The sequence below is a fragment of the Sceloporus occidentalis genome, unplaced genomic scaffold, assembly GCF_023333645.1.
Source record: "Sceloporus occidentalis isolate IW3139 unplaced genomic scaffold, rSceOcc1.0.p SCAF_1, whole genome shotgun sequence".
NCBI classification, from domain to species: Eukaryota; Metazoa; Chordata; class Lepidosauria; order Squamata; family Phrynosomatidae; genus Sceloporus; species Sceloporus occidentalis.
In genome coordinates this window covers 273713925-273727151 of record NW_028316981.1, presented here as the reverse complement: position 1 = coordinate 273727151, position 13227 = coordinate 273713925, and the positions used below count along the sequence as shown (strand labels likewise).

Below are 13227 nucleotides of genomic sequence, written 5' to 3'. Positions count from 1 at the left end.
AGGAAAGTCTATGGCTCTCGACGCGCGATATTATTCAATGATGGCATGTGCATACAGGTGCAGACGTACACCACCTTTTGAATAATATGGGGTGTGACTGCCCACATTTTTTTCATCCACACAGTTTCCCAGAACTGAACCCCCAAAGATGGGAACGGTTCACTACATATATAGTAGACATTTATAGATATACTAAATTGAATGCAGTAGAGGCTTTCTGCTAGCTAGTACAGAACACTTGATCTTATCCAAGTTGTTGGGTTATCCCTTTCTGGCTTACCATTTTCCCATCCTCAGCAGAGCTTGATTCCAAACTGCACGCCATCACTCCGGAGTTAAAAGAACCCAGAAAAACCGGGTTCTTTTTGTGTCGCCATAGTTACGTCACAAGTGCGCCAATGGCACACTAGCGACATAACTGGCATGGCGTGATGTGCAGATGCTATGCATCTGTTATATCAGAAAGGCAGTGCCCGTGTACACAGGACACCGCCACTATAGCGCCACCGGCACGTATTAGAGTTAGGAATCATGCAGTTCCTGCGCGGTCCCTAACCCTAATATCGACACCAGCAGGCGCTTTTGCACAGTCTGTACCACACCTAGGTAAATTTTTCTGAACATGTTTCAGTTTGTTGGCATCCTTCTTAAACTGTAGTGTCAAGAACTGGACACCATATTCCAAGTGAAGTTTGACCAAAGCAGAAATAATGACATGTTTACTTCCCTTGATCTAGACATTACACTTCTGTTGAAGAAGCCCAGAATTGTATTGGCTTTTTTGGCAGCTGCATTACAGTGTTGATTCCTACTAAGACTCCTAGATCCTTTTCACATATGCTGCTTTCAAGCCATATGTCATCCGTCCTATATTTGTGCATTTCATTTTCCCTTTCTAAATATTTTACCTTCTGAGGTGACTTGTTTTTTGGAAATCCATGCTGCCTTTTATTAATCACCACATTCTTTCTAAGTGCACACAGATGTTTAATTATCTTTTCTAGAACCTTTTTTGGTATTGATGTTTGGGCCCTTTTTTTTTTTTTTTTTTTTTTTGCCCCTTTTGAAGACAACATTTGCCCTCCAATCTGCTGGGACCTTTCCTGTCCTCCAAGAATTCTGAAAGATTATTGGCAGTGACTCTGAGATGACATCCTTTAGTAACGGGATACGGTATCATATAGTAAAGGGACTCTAGCCCAGAATAGGTAAAAGAATACCTAGTAGTAAAGGAATACCTGGCTATTCTAAATAATGCATTCCTTTACCAGTTTGGGGCTAGAGTCCCTTCACTGTATGATTCATTCTATATTCACCAGTCAGAGCATTTTTTTTAGGGAGAAGACTGAGGCAAAGACGGCATTAAACACTTCAGCCTTCCCTCTGTCACCTGTTACCATTTCACCATCTTCTCTATGCAGTGGTCCTACCATTAGGAAACTTTCAAGAATTGTGTGGGATAGCATGTGGGAGGTTGCATTATATAGGAGGAATTAGATCTGCTCCTGTTCCAAATAGTCTATGGCAGTGGTTCCCAACCTGTGGGTCGGGACCCCTTTGGGGGTCGAATGACCCTTTCATGGGGGTTGCCTAAGACCATTGGAAAACATCTATTTAATTACAGTTATGAAGTAGCAACAAAAATAATTTCAGGGGTTTGGGTCACCACAACATGAGGAACTGTATTAAAGGGTCGCGGCATTAGGAAGGTTGGGAACCACTGGTCTATGGTGTGCAGCTGGACATTGGGGGTAATAGCAAATAGATACCTGTAGGGATGGTACTGGAGGCATTTGGATTATCTTTAGGAACTATTTACTTTCCACATGCCTGGCCTAGTAATGTTGTGTTCTAAAGGGAGCCTTAGGGGCAAGCAAAGTGGAGGGCTCTGGTATGTCCTATATGCTGGCTAATAAACCAAGCAGGGTCACCCCATAAACCATAAACCTCATAAACCACCTCTTCCTAAAATGATAGGGGGAAGCTTCCCCGACTCAGTCCTGCAGATTCCTGTGCCATATAGAGTCTCTCTATAATTCACATTTTGTGTGAAAGAGTCTGGATTATGTCCTAAAAAATGCATCACCCAGTGTCATACAGATTTCTTATTGATTTATATTTTTATTGTTCCATCCTTTCTTAATGATATTATCAGTCATTATGACTAAAGCAAGGGTAATTTATTTTAAGACAGAAGAATTTATTTCCTCTGCATGTAATATCCAACACAATAATCTTCCAGACTTTGTTGTCTCTCTCTTTCTCTCTCCTTAGACACAGGGAGCATTAAGCACTGTATTAAGGTGACTTAAAATGAACTACTGTTACAGTATGGCTCAGCTTCAGTTAAAGTGATGCTATCAAAATTTGCAGTCACCAAAGTTTACTTCCCCTGGTAAATTCTTTTCATCTCTGCTGCTGGAAATATAGAGCAAAGGATTACACATGAGTACTCTAGCCTTTATGTCATGCATCCTGTTACTTCTGTTTACCAAATAAAAAGGGATTAGAGTTAGCCTTAAGCAGGATTCAAAAGTCCTTGTATGTTTATAGATCACAGATATAGCACTTGTCTCTAGAAAAAAGGCAGGCAAAAGAGAAAGCGAGAGTTCTGAGGAGCTTGTAAAAATCATATAAGTTACCTCTACCCAAGAAAGACATGGTGTGATATTTAATAGTTTTTAAAAATGATTTTCAGCAACTGTCCAGGAATTAAACAGGACTGGGAAACTGAGGGTTATAAAACCTTTTTAAAAAATGTATGCTGGTTTTACAGGAATTTGGCATTCTAAGTTCAAAAATGGCCTCAGATTTGTACCATCATGTATATTTTCCCCACAACTTGCTTTGATGTTTCTATGTTGCAATATGTGACTGAATGAAATGATCCTGCAAAGATTTATCCTGCTAAGAGTAAGAAAGGAGTTCAAGTCTTCTAATAGACTTTTAAAACACTTCAGTTCACTAATATGAAACACAAAAATCCATTGGAAAGCACTTAAAAAATTGCACTGGAACATCAGAGTCTGCACCTAATCAAAGCTGAGTAACAACTGAACAAGTGAGTAACTGTAAAACTGAGTAACACAACTGAATTTATAAAAATCTCAAATTTGTCTGTGGTACAGCATTTTTATTCTGGGTTTTTTAAAAATTCATTTTTAAAACAAACAAACATTACAAACAATTTTTTTTATTAAAAACAGTTATAATCGTGATTTTTTAAAATCATAGGCCTGTGTTGTTGTTCTTTTCTCCCCAGTAATTACCTTGACTAGTTATAACCATATTTTTAATATGCAAAGCTTATTTTTGAATAGATACATTTCTTGGAACAATTAATTCTTTGTAATGTGAAATTGGAACACAATGTTAAGTGTCCCAATTAATGTTATGTGTTAGTGAAACCCAATATACAGGTCTGTTATGTATTTCTGCAATGTAGGTTGGAGAATTAAGGTTTGTTAAGAAACTAAGCACAAGATGCTGCAGTTGAAGCAACTGGCTTCTTAGTAAAGCTGGGTTTTTTTTTTTTTCATTGTTTCTTTCAACCATTTCATTCTTCACCCGAGCAAAAAAACAGCATAGTGAACTCTGCTCACAGCAGGATGCCACCCAGTTCACCTGCAGTTTCTATGGCTGTGTAAGACACAAACTTGGAAGCATGCCAGCACTCAGCATGTGTGCACACATTTATGTTTTTCTGTCGAGCTTACCCGCCGATATTCTGTGAATACATCAGTTGTGTTATCTGGACAAATATGTTCAAGTATTTCCCTTTAGTTTACTCCACAAGGTTTGGTTTCCTTTTTAAAAAAGAAGGGAAAAAACCTCTTAATAGCCTCATTTTGAAAACCTCTGACCAATAGCCCTTGCCAGTAAAGTCAGTACTATTCAGTTCTTGGAGAAAATGGGGGGTTTTATTTGTAAATTGTAATAAGAATCTTTTTGAAACATTGCAGTGGTAACCACCATCTCTTGGCAAGAACAGTGCCTGTGCTTTAGGCTCCACCAGCCTTTTGTAGTTTGGGTTTTTCATCATAGCACATCACACTTCTACTTCAATATTAGTCTCCTTTTAGTCAGTTGAGAATTTCTTTTTCTGTTGTATGGTTGCAAAGGTTTATGATTTCTCCATTTTAAAACTAGCTTTAAACCTGCCACTTTTCCAACATGTCTTTGGCCTGTTACAGACAGCCAAAATAGAGCTGCTTCGAGTCACAGTGGAGGTATGGTGTTTCAATGATACATGTGTCCTAAGAGTCCAGACGTCACACCAAAGCCACACTCCAGCCTGGAGCATGGCTTTGGTGTGACTTCTGGACTCTTAGGACGCATGCATCATTGAAACACCATACCTCTACTGTGACTCGAAGCAGCTTTATTTTGGCTGTCTGTAACAGGCCTTAGTATTAGCACTTACTCCACATCATTTGAATTATTATGCATTTATTATCTGAGGTTGTTTTACCACTCCACTTGGCTGGATGGTTGTCAGTGAGAAAAGTAACACTCCACAGAACTAAACTGGCATGTTCAGAATATGAGTGGATCCATGCAGAATATGGCAAACAGTTGAATAATGGCTTCTCCCATTTATCCAGCACAATTTACCAGATCAGCAACTGCAGAGTTGCTAAAAATAGCTTTAGCAGTGGTGTAATAAAATGTAGGTTAGGTTGCAAACTGAGAATGCCATAAAACAAACACATGTTACTTATGTCAAATTCTATGTAGATTTGATTGTGTGAATTGGCTGTGAATCAATGACCTCATGGATAAATGAAAAATTAATAAGGAGCTGGTATATCATAGTGTTAAGAGACTGATATATACAGTGGGAAATATTAAGTCTTTTATTTTAATTAATCAATTAATTAATTAATTAGTATGTCGCCTTTCTCCCAGAGAAAAACCCAAGGCGGCTTCCAGAGAGAGTCAGGTAAAAACCTTCACAATAGTACTATATTTTAAATCTTGCCCCTTCTGTGAAGTCTGTAAGAAAACAGATCTCTGTCTTTCAAATGGTACAGACGATCTATAGGGGCAGCTTGACACTGCCCCTTTGATTGCCAAATTGGGGCTGCAGCAACCATACACCTTGATCTGGTATTTTTCTGGCCCAAAAAGATGCCGTGCCTTTCTGGGGTGGAAAAAAACTACCTTTTCCACCCCAGCAGCACCTTTTTGGAGCTCCTGGGGCATGCAGTGTATAAACACTTTGCCAGAATACCACAATGCTGCCCACGGTCTAAACGCCACAACCCCACACTGCCCCCAAGTCAGCGTATTATGGCAGTCTGTTTTGCCCCTCAGTCTATCCTCCCCAGTCTGGAATCTGAGGGGAGTGATGATACTGACTGAATGACTGAATACATTGGATGTAGGGACCAGACTATGAAGTATATTGGGAGTTGGAAGTGCCATACAAACACTAAGTTTTTGTCATGATAGCAGCGGCCTAATTGGAACAAACCTCATGTTGTTCAGTTCAATGTCTGAGACCCAAAAGGTTTACAGATTTTCTGCAGAAGCCAGCTATGCACAATGTTTGTAGGATGAAGCCTTTATAAGGCAACAAATGATATATAGGTTGAGTCTCCCTTGTCTGGAATTATGAAATCTGAAATACTCTAAAAACCAAAACTTTTTCCTTGGTGGCTGAGATAGTGACACGTTTGCTTTCTGATGGTTCAGTGTACATAAATTTGGTTCAGTGCACACTGTTATTAAAGATATTGCATAAAATTACCTTCAGGTTATGGATATGGGTAAGGTGTATATAAAACAAAAATGAATTTCATGATTAGATTTGAATCCTGACTCCAATGTACGTATATGCAAATAATGGTATTCCAAAATCCTTAAATAAATAAATAATCCAAAATACTTCTGGTCCCAAATTTTTGGATAAGGGAGAGTCAACCTGTACTGTTCTTACTGTGATTCAAAAATAAAACCAAAAGATAAATTTATTGGTGACCAATAATATGGCATTTTCCTTATGCTTAAAATGAGGTAAGTAATAGCAGGGGAGTACTGCTTGAGAACCAGTGTTGGACTAGGACTCTGGAGACCTGCGTTTGAATCCTGGCTTGGCCATGGAAACCTACTCCTTGAGCAAGTCACATTCTCTCAGCCTCAGAAGATGGCAAGGTCAAACCCTCTCTGAAGGAACTTGCCAAGAAAACCCATGATAGGGTTTTCTTAGGGTAGTAAACTGACTTGAAGGCACACAACAACAATAAAATTCTTACAGTTATTTCAGATATTTATTAATTTGCTACATTAATAGAACTGCACTTATTTATTCCGCTTGTTTACATCCACTCTTTATGGCTGTTAATCTCTGTTTCAGGAAGGTCTGGATGACTTTCAAGTGGCTGACATGTCTGCAACATCAGAGGTGATACGCTATGAATACCATGTTCTGTATTCCTGCAGTTACCAGGCTCCTGTGCTTTATTTTCAGGCATGTTTTTTAGGTAAGATGCTTCTTGTTTAAAATAAATGTTTAAACGAAAAATATACATTTTAGCATAACATTTGTACTGAACTAGTAGTAGGAATATAAAAAGATAAAATTGGATATAGTGGTACTTTGTGATTCATTTCTCGTATACATTTCAGATTCTGTATCAGTTTCCTGAGGCAGATGATATCATTTCAGCCTGAAGAAGTTTGATCTTTAGACTTCTGGCAGCAAGCCTATGGTTGACTAAACCTGCTGGACATTTTTCTTTTTCTTTAAATGACAAAAACAAAGAAAAATTTAAAGCTACACAGTCAGTCTCTGAAATGGAATCCCTGGACTTGACTTTTTTTTTACAGATGACTGTCATATGGAGTTGCCCAAATTTACAATTTAAATTAGTAACACATTCTAATTGAGAATAACTAAATAAAGAAACCCACTTACTTGGTCATATTTCAGCCATTGCAAGCATATTTTAAAACTTTCTGCCAAGAGTTTTTTGGATATATATCCATTGTAATTTTTAATTACCATACATTAGTTTTTATGTATTTTCTTTGTGATGGGTATTGAAAGCTGTGTCCCACTGTTGTTTAATGCATGTTGTCTGGATGGTGCAGAACTCAGCCTCCTCCAAAACAATTGTTAGTAATGCCTAACCAATTAACAAGCTCAGAGCCTTCATTCTGTAGCACTTTCTGTACTTCTCTATCCAAAGAGTCTGTACCTAAGACTAGGGAGCTACATTCCTGAGGTTGTGTCTAAACTTAGTTTTTTGTACAACAGCAGCAGAAGCTTTTGTGTTTGGAATGATCTATCAGATTTATCTAGATTAACACATCTGAATTCTGCTAGTGATATCTTCTTCTTTTTAATTAAAAAGTAGCTTAAGCTGCTTTGAATGTGTTTGGTAGATTTAATCACTTGCTGCCTTCTATTGTTTAATAGCTTTTAATTTTGCCATGTTAGCATTTTAACAAGCTCTTTGGATGTAAAATGGAAGAACAAATACTCAGATTCCTCTAGTAAAAGGGAATTTAATTTGAGCTTCATTTTCTTACAGATGACAATTCAGGGCATATTTTCAAACTAAGATGTAGGGAATTGGGGCCATATCTCAGGGTCCATTGCTACTAATAGTTCCCTAATTTACACATACCATACTGCAATTTTATGCTAGTGGTTACTGCAAACATTTAACAACATTGCAGTATACATTTGTTTAACTTGGTTGCAGATGAGAGACGATGTTGGCACAAAATCATTTAGTTATTTCAAAATATATAGTAAGAAGGCACATTAATTTAATTGTAGTGTGAAAAGGCTTATCAGCCTTGTTTTCAATGCAACAGCATACATTTTGAAAACAAGCAATGGGGGTTCAAATGGTGATTCTGCAGGTAGGGGGAATAGGGCACTTCTCCTACCCCCCACCTCTTTTTTATAACAGTACAGTATTTTCATATAATTAGTATTCACTATGAGCAGTTAATCACCAGAGAAGAGCTCCCAGAGACAAAACAAGTTGTTTAGCTTGTCAGCATCAGGGAATCAGAGGTGTTGAAACATGACTCCTTATAGCTGGAAGTGGATATTACAGAAGCTGATGGATGATCTAATGCTTTATCTTTGTATTGTGTTCCAACAGCTCCCCTTGCAGTACAGAATTTTAATTGTTCCTAAAAGTATAATTGTATGTTTTAACACATACCATGGGATTTTTTTTCACATTAGAAAATAATGATTTTGGAAGATTTATGTGTCCAATTCAGATATTTTATATTGTTTTAACATTTCCCCTTTTCTGACTTGAAGACATGTCCCGAGTGAAAAAAAATTCTAATAGGGTTTCACATATTAGAGGCTATGTTGTAGCAGAGGCAGAACTGCTTCTTCATAGACTCATCCCATGAGGTTGCTACAAATGTCACCTTGAGTGCCATTTGGCAGAAAGGCAGCATACAAATTTAACAATTACTGTATAAATAAACAAGTAGTGCTTAAAGGCTGGCAAACATATAAAGAGGTTGAGTTGTTTGGGTTTTCCCCAGGTGATCAGTTCCTAATTGGAACCAGGTCAAAAATTGTTTGATAAGAACCCCTGCAATTCACCATGGGATGAACTTATGGAGAAACGGTTCCTGTGCTACTGCTATGATATCTAAATTGCACCATATTTTCTTTTTTAATACTTTTAATTTTCAGTTTTAAGTTTTGAATTCTCCTTTACTCAGTATTATGTGTTCAGTACCCTTGAACATGCGCCTGTGTTGATGTATCTTACAAATGATTTCAAGACATTATTTCTTAGTATTCAATACATTTTGGAATGTTATTTTTGTTAGACATATAGGAATATTTTGTTTTTGTCTTAGTAGTGATTCCCCTGACTTCTTCTGCCTTATGTAAATGGTACACTTGCTTGCATAATTCATTTACATGTTTATGATTTTTTTAAAGGGGGGGGCATAATTGTACTATATACAGTTTCTGCTGAGCTTTAGCAGTATAGCTGCTGACAAACTCTTACCTTTAATATGACAACAGAGATAGGTTTTCATTGTATGGTTGTTTCATGCAGTATAAAGCTTTCTCTCTATTTCTGTAGTGTAGGAAGCCACATTTGTCATGACCAGTAGCTCTCTCCAATATATGCACATATAAGAAAACAGAAGCATCTGTAGTCATCGTGTTATAATTTTCTGGGTGAAACTAACTTCTGTGCAGGAAATTTGTACCGTGCAAAGGATCATAATATATCCAGAAGAACATTGGGTGGGGTTTTTTTGGTAGAACAAAAAATATGTTTTAGTTATTGTTAACATTATTAGATGACAACTTTATTCAAATATTTATATCCCATCCTCTATCTAGAGATCTCATGGCAGAGTACAGTAACACCAGTCTGACAGATTTAAACAGTGTAAATACTAAAAAATATTTTCAAAGGCTAAAAACATATTAACAATTTAACAAGTTCAAAAACAGATTAAAACTGATTAAAATTGCTTGAAATTATTTAATTGCAATATCCCATTTATGAACAGTTAATCTTTAATAATTTCTGCCAGTTTTAATGTTAACTAATTTCTGAAAGGAGTGATATCTCATCTAAAATTCACTTTTCTTTCTGAATAAAGAATAATCGTGAATTAGAATTCCTTTCAAAGCTTAATCTTTATATAAAGGACAGGAGCCCTATGTTTCTCTTTATATATACAGAAGACATCAACATCCTTTTTACCAAAAACAGTGGGTCCTCTGTACTGTTCAGGTTTCAGTTCTACCTCTGTGCGGATGCCAAAAATGTGGACAATTGTGCTCCATATTATTCAGTGGTGGCGATGTGAGTGCTTTTGCATGTGAATGTTCAGGTTGGCACCACTGAATAATATGGGGCATGGTGATCTGCAGGCACTCAGAAATGCTGTTCAGATGCCCATCAGTATCACAGGCCCACAGTATTTATACAGTTAATACTGCTGGTACAGCTTACTCTAGGACATTAGTGGTTCCCTGACTCAGCAGTTAAAGAACAGTAATCCCTGGTATTATAGCATTAATGATGAGGACTTGACATGCTATTTTGTCTCTGAAAGACAAAACATGTCTTTCATACCAAAGTAAACTTCAGGTATAAATATCTTTAACACATATTATTTTTGTTTATATGTGATTCAATATTGACTTTTTTTACATCCTATCTTTTCCCCAGAAACAGCATAAAGGCGACTTACAAATTAAAACTAATCCAATAAAAACATACAGAAGGTCAACATTGCAGTGTAATTAAGCTATCAGTCAGATACAATTAAAATAACAAAAGACAGTTTGAAAAAGTACAATTAAAAACAGTACTATTAAAAGCCCCTTCTTAAAAAAAGTTGAATTCTCAAGGCCTGTTAAACTAAAAAACTATTTTTTTGATGATGGAAGATCAGCAGGAAGGAGGCCATTTTAGTATGCCTTGGAAGGGAATTTCAACACCTGGGGCAACCACCAGCAAGGCTGGTGTTCTACTAGCAGTGCCTGTGAAAGTGGTGGGACTCAGTGAAGGGCTTCTCCTGAAGATTGCTAGGTCCATGCAGGTTCATTTGGAGAGATAGGTCTGTTAGATAGGCTGAATCTAAGCCGGTGGTTCCCAACCTTTGGTTCTTCATGAGTTTTGCACTTCAGATCCCAGACAACTTGACTAATAGTCAGAAAATATGGTAGCTGAAGTCTAAAGCATCTGGAGGATCAAAGGTTGGAAACCACCGATCTAAGTCATATAGAGATTTATAGGTCATAAGCAGCGCTTTGAATTGTGCCTGTGGAACAGCCCAGTGGAACAGCCCAGAAGGATGGTATTGAAAGCTGCTTTGAGACCCAGAAGAACAAACAGGGGCACATTTCCCCTTCACCACACTACTGTCAGGGTTTATTGACCAAGGGTAACAAAGCCATCTCAATCCATAATCCCAGGCCTGAAACTGGATTGAAATGGAGCAAGATAATCCCTTTCATCCAGGAATTTCTGGCACTAGGAGGCTACTTTGCATTCTGGTATCTTACCCAAAAATGGAATGTTGGACATTGCTCAAAAATTACTATGGAGGGATGCAGGGAAGGCTTTTTAAACATATGTCTTACAATTCCTCCTTTTAATATGTATTAACCGTGTCTTATAAGGAGGCATTGACCACTCCCTTCATTCACCTAATATATATTTAAATACTTTGAATCTGACCTATTCCAGAACAATTAGAGAAAAAATAACATGGGAAACAGAATACCAATTAAATATCAAATTTAAGTTATTTTTTACCAAAGCAATATAGTGGGGTGGGCTACATGTGGGCCACATGAAGCCCTGCTGCTCCTGGGGTCCACTGTTACCAGCACTGGGTTGTGGTTATGATGGAATATATACACAGAAGCATCTGATTTAAGTATGATTCTTCTTGAAATGAGGCACAATGCCTGTGGACACCTTATTTTCAGTACAAATAATATTTTCCCAGGACTTTACATGAACTTCTAGTCTCTTCTGGTTTCTATGGAAGGGCATGGTGTGACCACCATCATAGCAAAGGGGTGGAAATGGCCTCTAGATGTTTTGAAGCTGTCAAAAACAGAAGCTTCTGTCACCCTAAAAAACGTTCTTACATAATAAATATTTTTATTAAAGTTGTAAATATGATACAAAGCATGGTAATAAAACAACTAGGGAATCCCACCATTAAAAAGTTATGGGTAAGTTTTCAAAGGGTGAAAGAGGTCTGTTTACAGGTTTGCATAGCAGGTGAAAATAACCCTTGTTTCCACAAATGAGTCTTAATCTTGTCATGTCTGTTGTTGAAATTTTTTTGTGTTGGTTTCTCCAAAAGTTCAATGCTACCCATTGTTTGAAGACAACAAATAACTACTTTATCATTTTTAGCTATTATATCTCTGACCACCAGTAAAAAGATAGTGATAAGATTTTTGTTTGATACTTCCAAACAGTGAGCTTGGAAAATGTTAATGAGAGTAAGATCTAGTTCTAAATAAACCAATCGATTGGTAATTGAACATATTTTGGATTGTAACTGCTTCAAAAAATCACAGATTTTGAATTCCCACCACATATGCAGGTACGTTCCTATATTTCTATACCCAGTCCAATGATTTTTGAATTGTCTGATATGTTATAAGGTACTATCTGTATGCAAATTTAGAAAAAAATGTTTCTGGTTTTTTACAGAGATGGTTTTCATTGGGATTGTTTTCCACATTTTTGGCCAATCTTTTTTAGAAATAGAAATTCCCAGATCTTGCTCCCATGAGTTCCTTTTATTTGGTGGTATACTGAGATTTAGCATGTACTTTAGCATTATTCTGATATTTCATAATATTATTTTCAGAAGAATACTGCATCTTGTAGCTTAGAGAATTACTTTTTTGTGTGCTAAAATATGAATTACCTGCTGAATTATTACATAATAACTGAGAGGTGTCAGTTAGGGCAGGCATACGAAGGCAGACATTTTCATAGAAGGGATCAACTTCTTCATTATTACCTTATTAAAAACACATCAAGGGCATCACCAAGATCTTTTTTTTAAATTGGAGAATCTTGTAGCACCTTTGAGACTGAGGCCTGAAACACATGGGCCAAATAAAGTGGCTTCTGGTTGCTGTAGGGGCATGGCGTTAAAATGATGCATGCCCCCAAAGTGGCTGGAAGCCACTCTGACACCGCAATCCAGTCTTGTGGGCCAGATCAAAAAGGAGTGGAAATAATCTGGCTCTTGGTGGTGGCTGGTTTAGGACTGCAGAGGTGGCTTGCTTTGGAAGCTGTCTGTGTGGTTGCCACTGTTCCAGCCAGAACAGCCAGAGGCCGCTCTTTATCAACCATCTGCTTGGCCCCTGAGAGAAAGAAGTTAGTAGCTTAAGCTTCTCTTGATTGGGTCTACTTTATCTCATGGTACAAACTTTTTCCATTTAGTCTCAAAGATGCTACAAGACCTTTGTGCAATGGAGTGTATTGCAGCTGCATTGTAACAGAATTGTGTCTTTTAAAACTACTTTAGTTTTTCTGAGTTATGTTTATGTGTCATAACTTAGTGTATATACAATTGGCCCATCAATGTTTGTGGCTTATGATTTAATTATTGTTGTATGTGTCTTAAAGTCATTTCCGATGTATGGAGGCCCTAAGGCAAACCTATCATTCTGCGACTGAGAGTTTGTGACTTACTTAAGGTCACCCAGTGGGCTTCCATGGCTGA

The 13227-nt window shown here is 37.3% G+C and overlaps 1 protein-coding gene across 3 annotated transcripts in view; it reads left to right on the top strand.

Annotated features, from left to right (window-relative positions):
• ATG10 (autophagy related 10) overlaps positions 1 to 13227 on the top strand; it is a 136103-nt gene that overhangs the window by 85656 nt on the left and 37220 nt on the right. For all 3 annotated transcript variants that reach the window (XM_089493757.1, XM_089493741.1, XM_089493750.1), the window contains one exon: positions 6359 to 6485. In XM_089493757.1, the coding sequence (XP_089349883.1) occupies positions 6359 to 6485 (127 nt within the window). The remainder of the gene's footprint in view (positions 1 to 6358; positions 6486 to 13227) is intronic.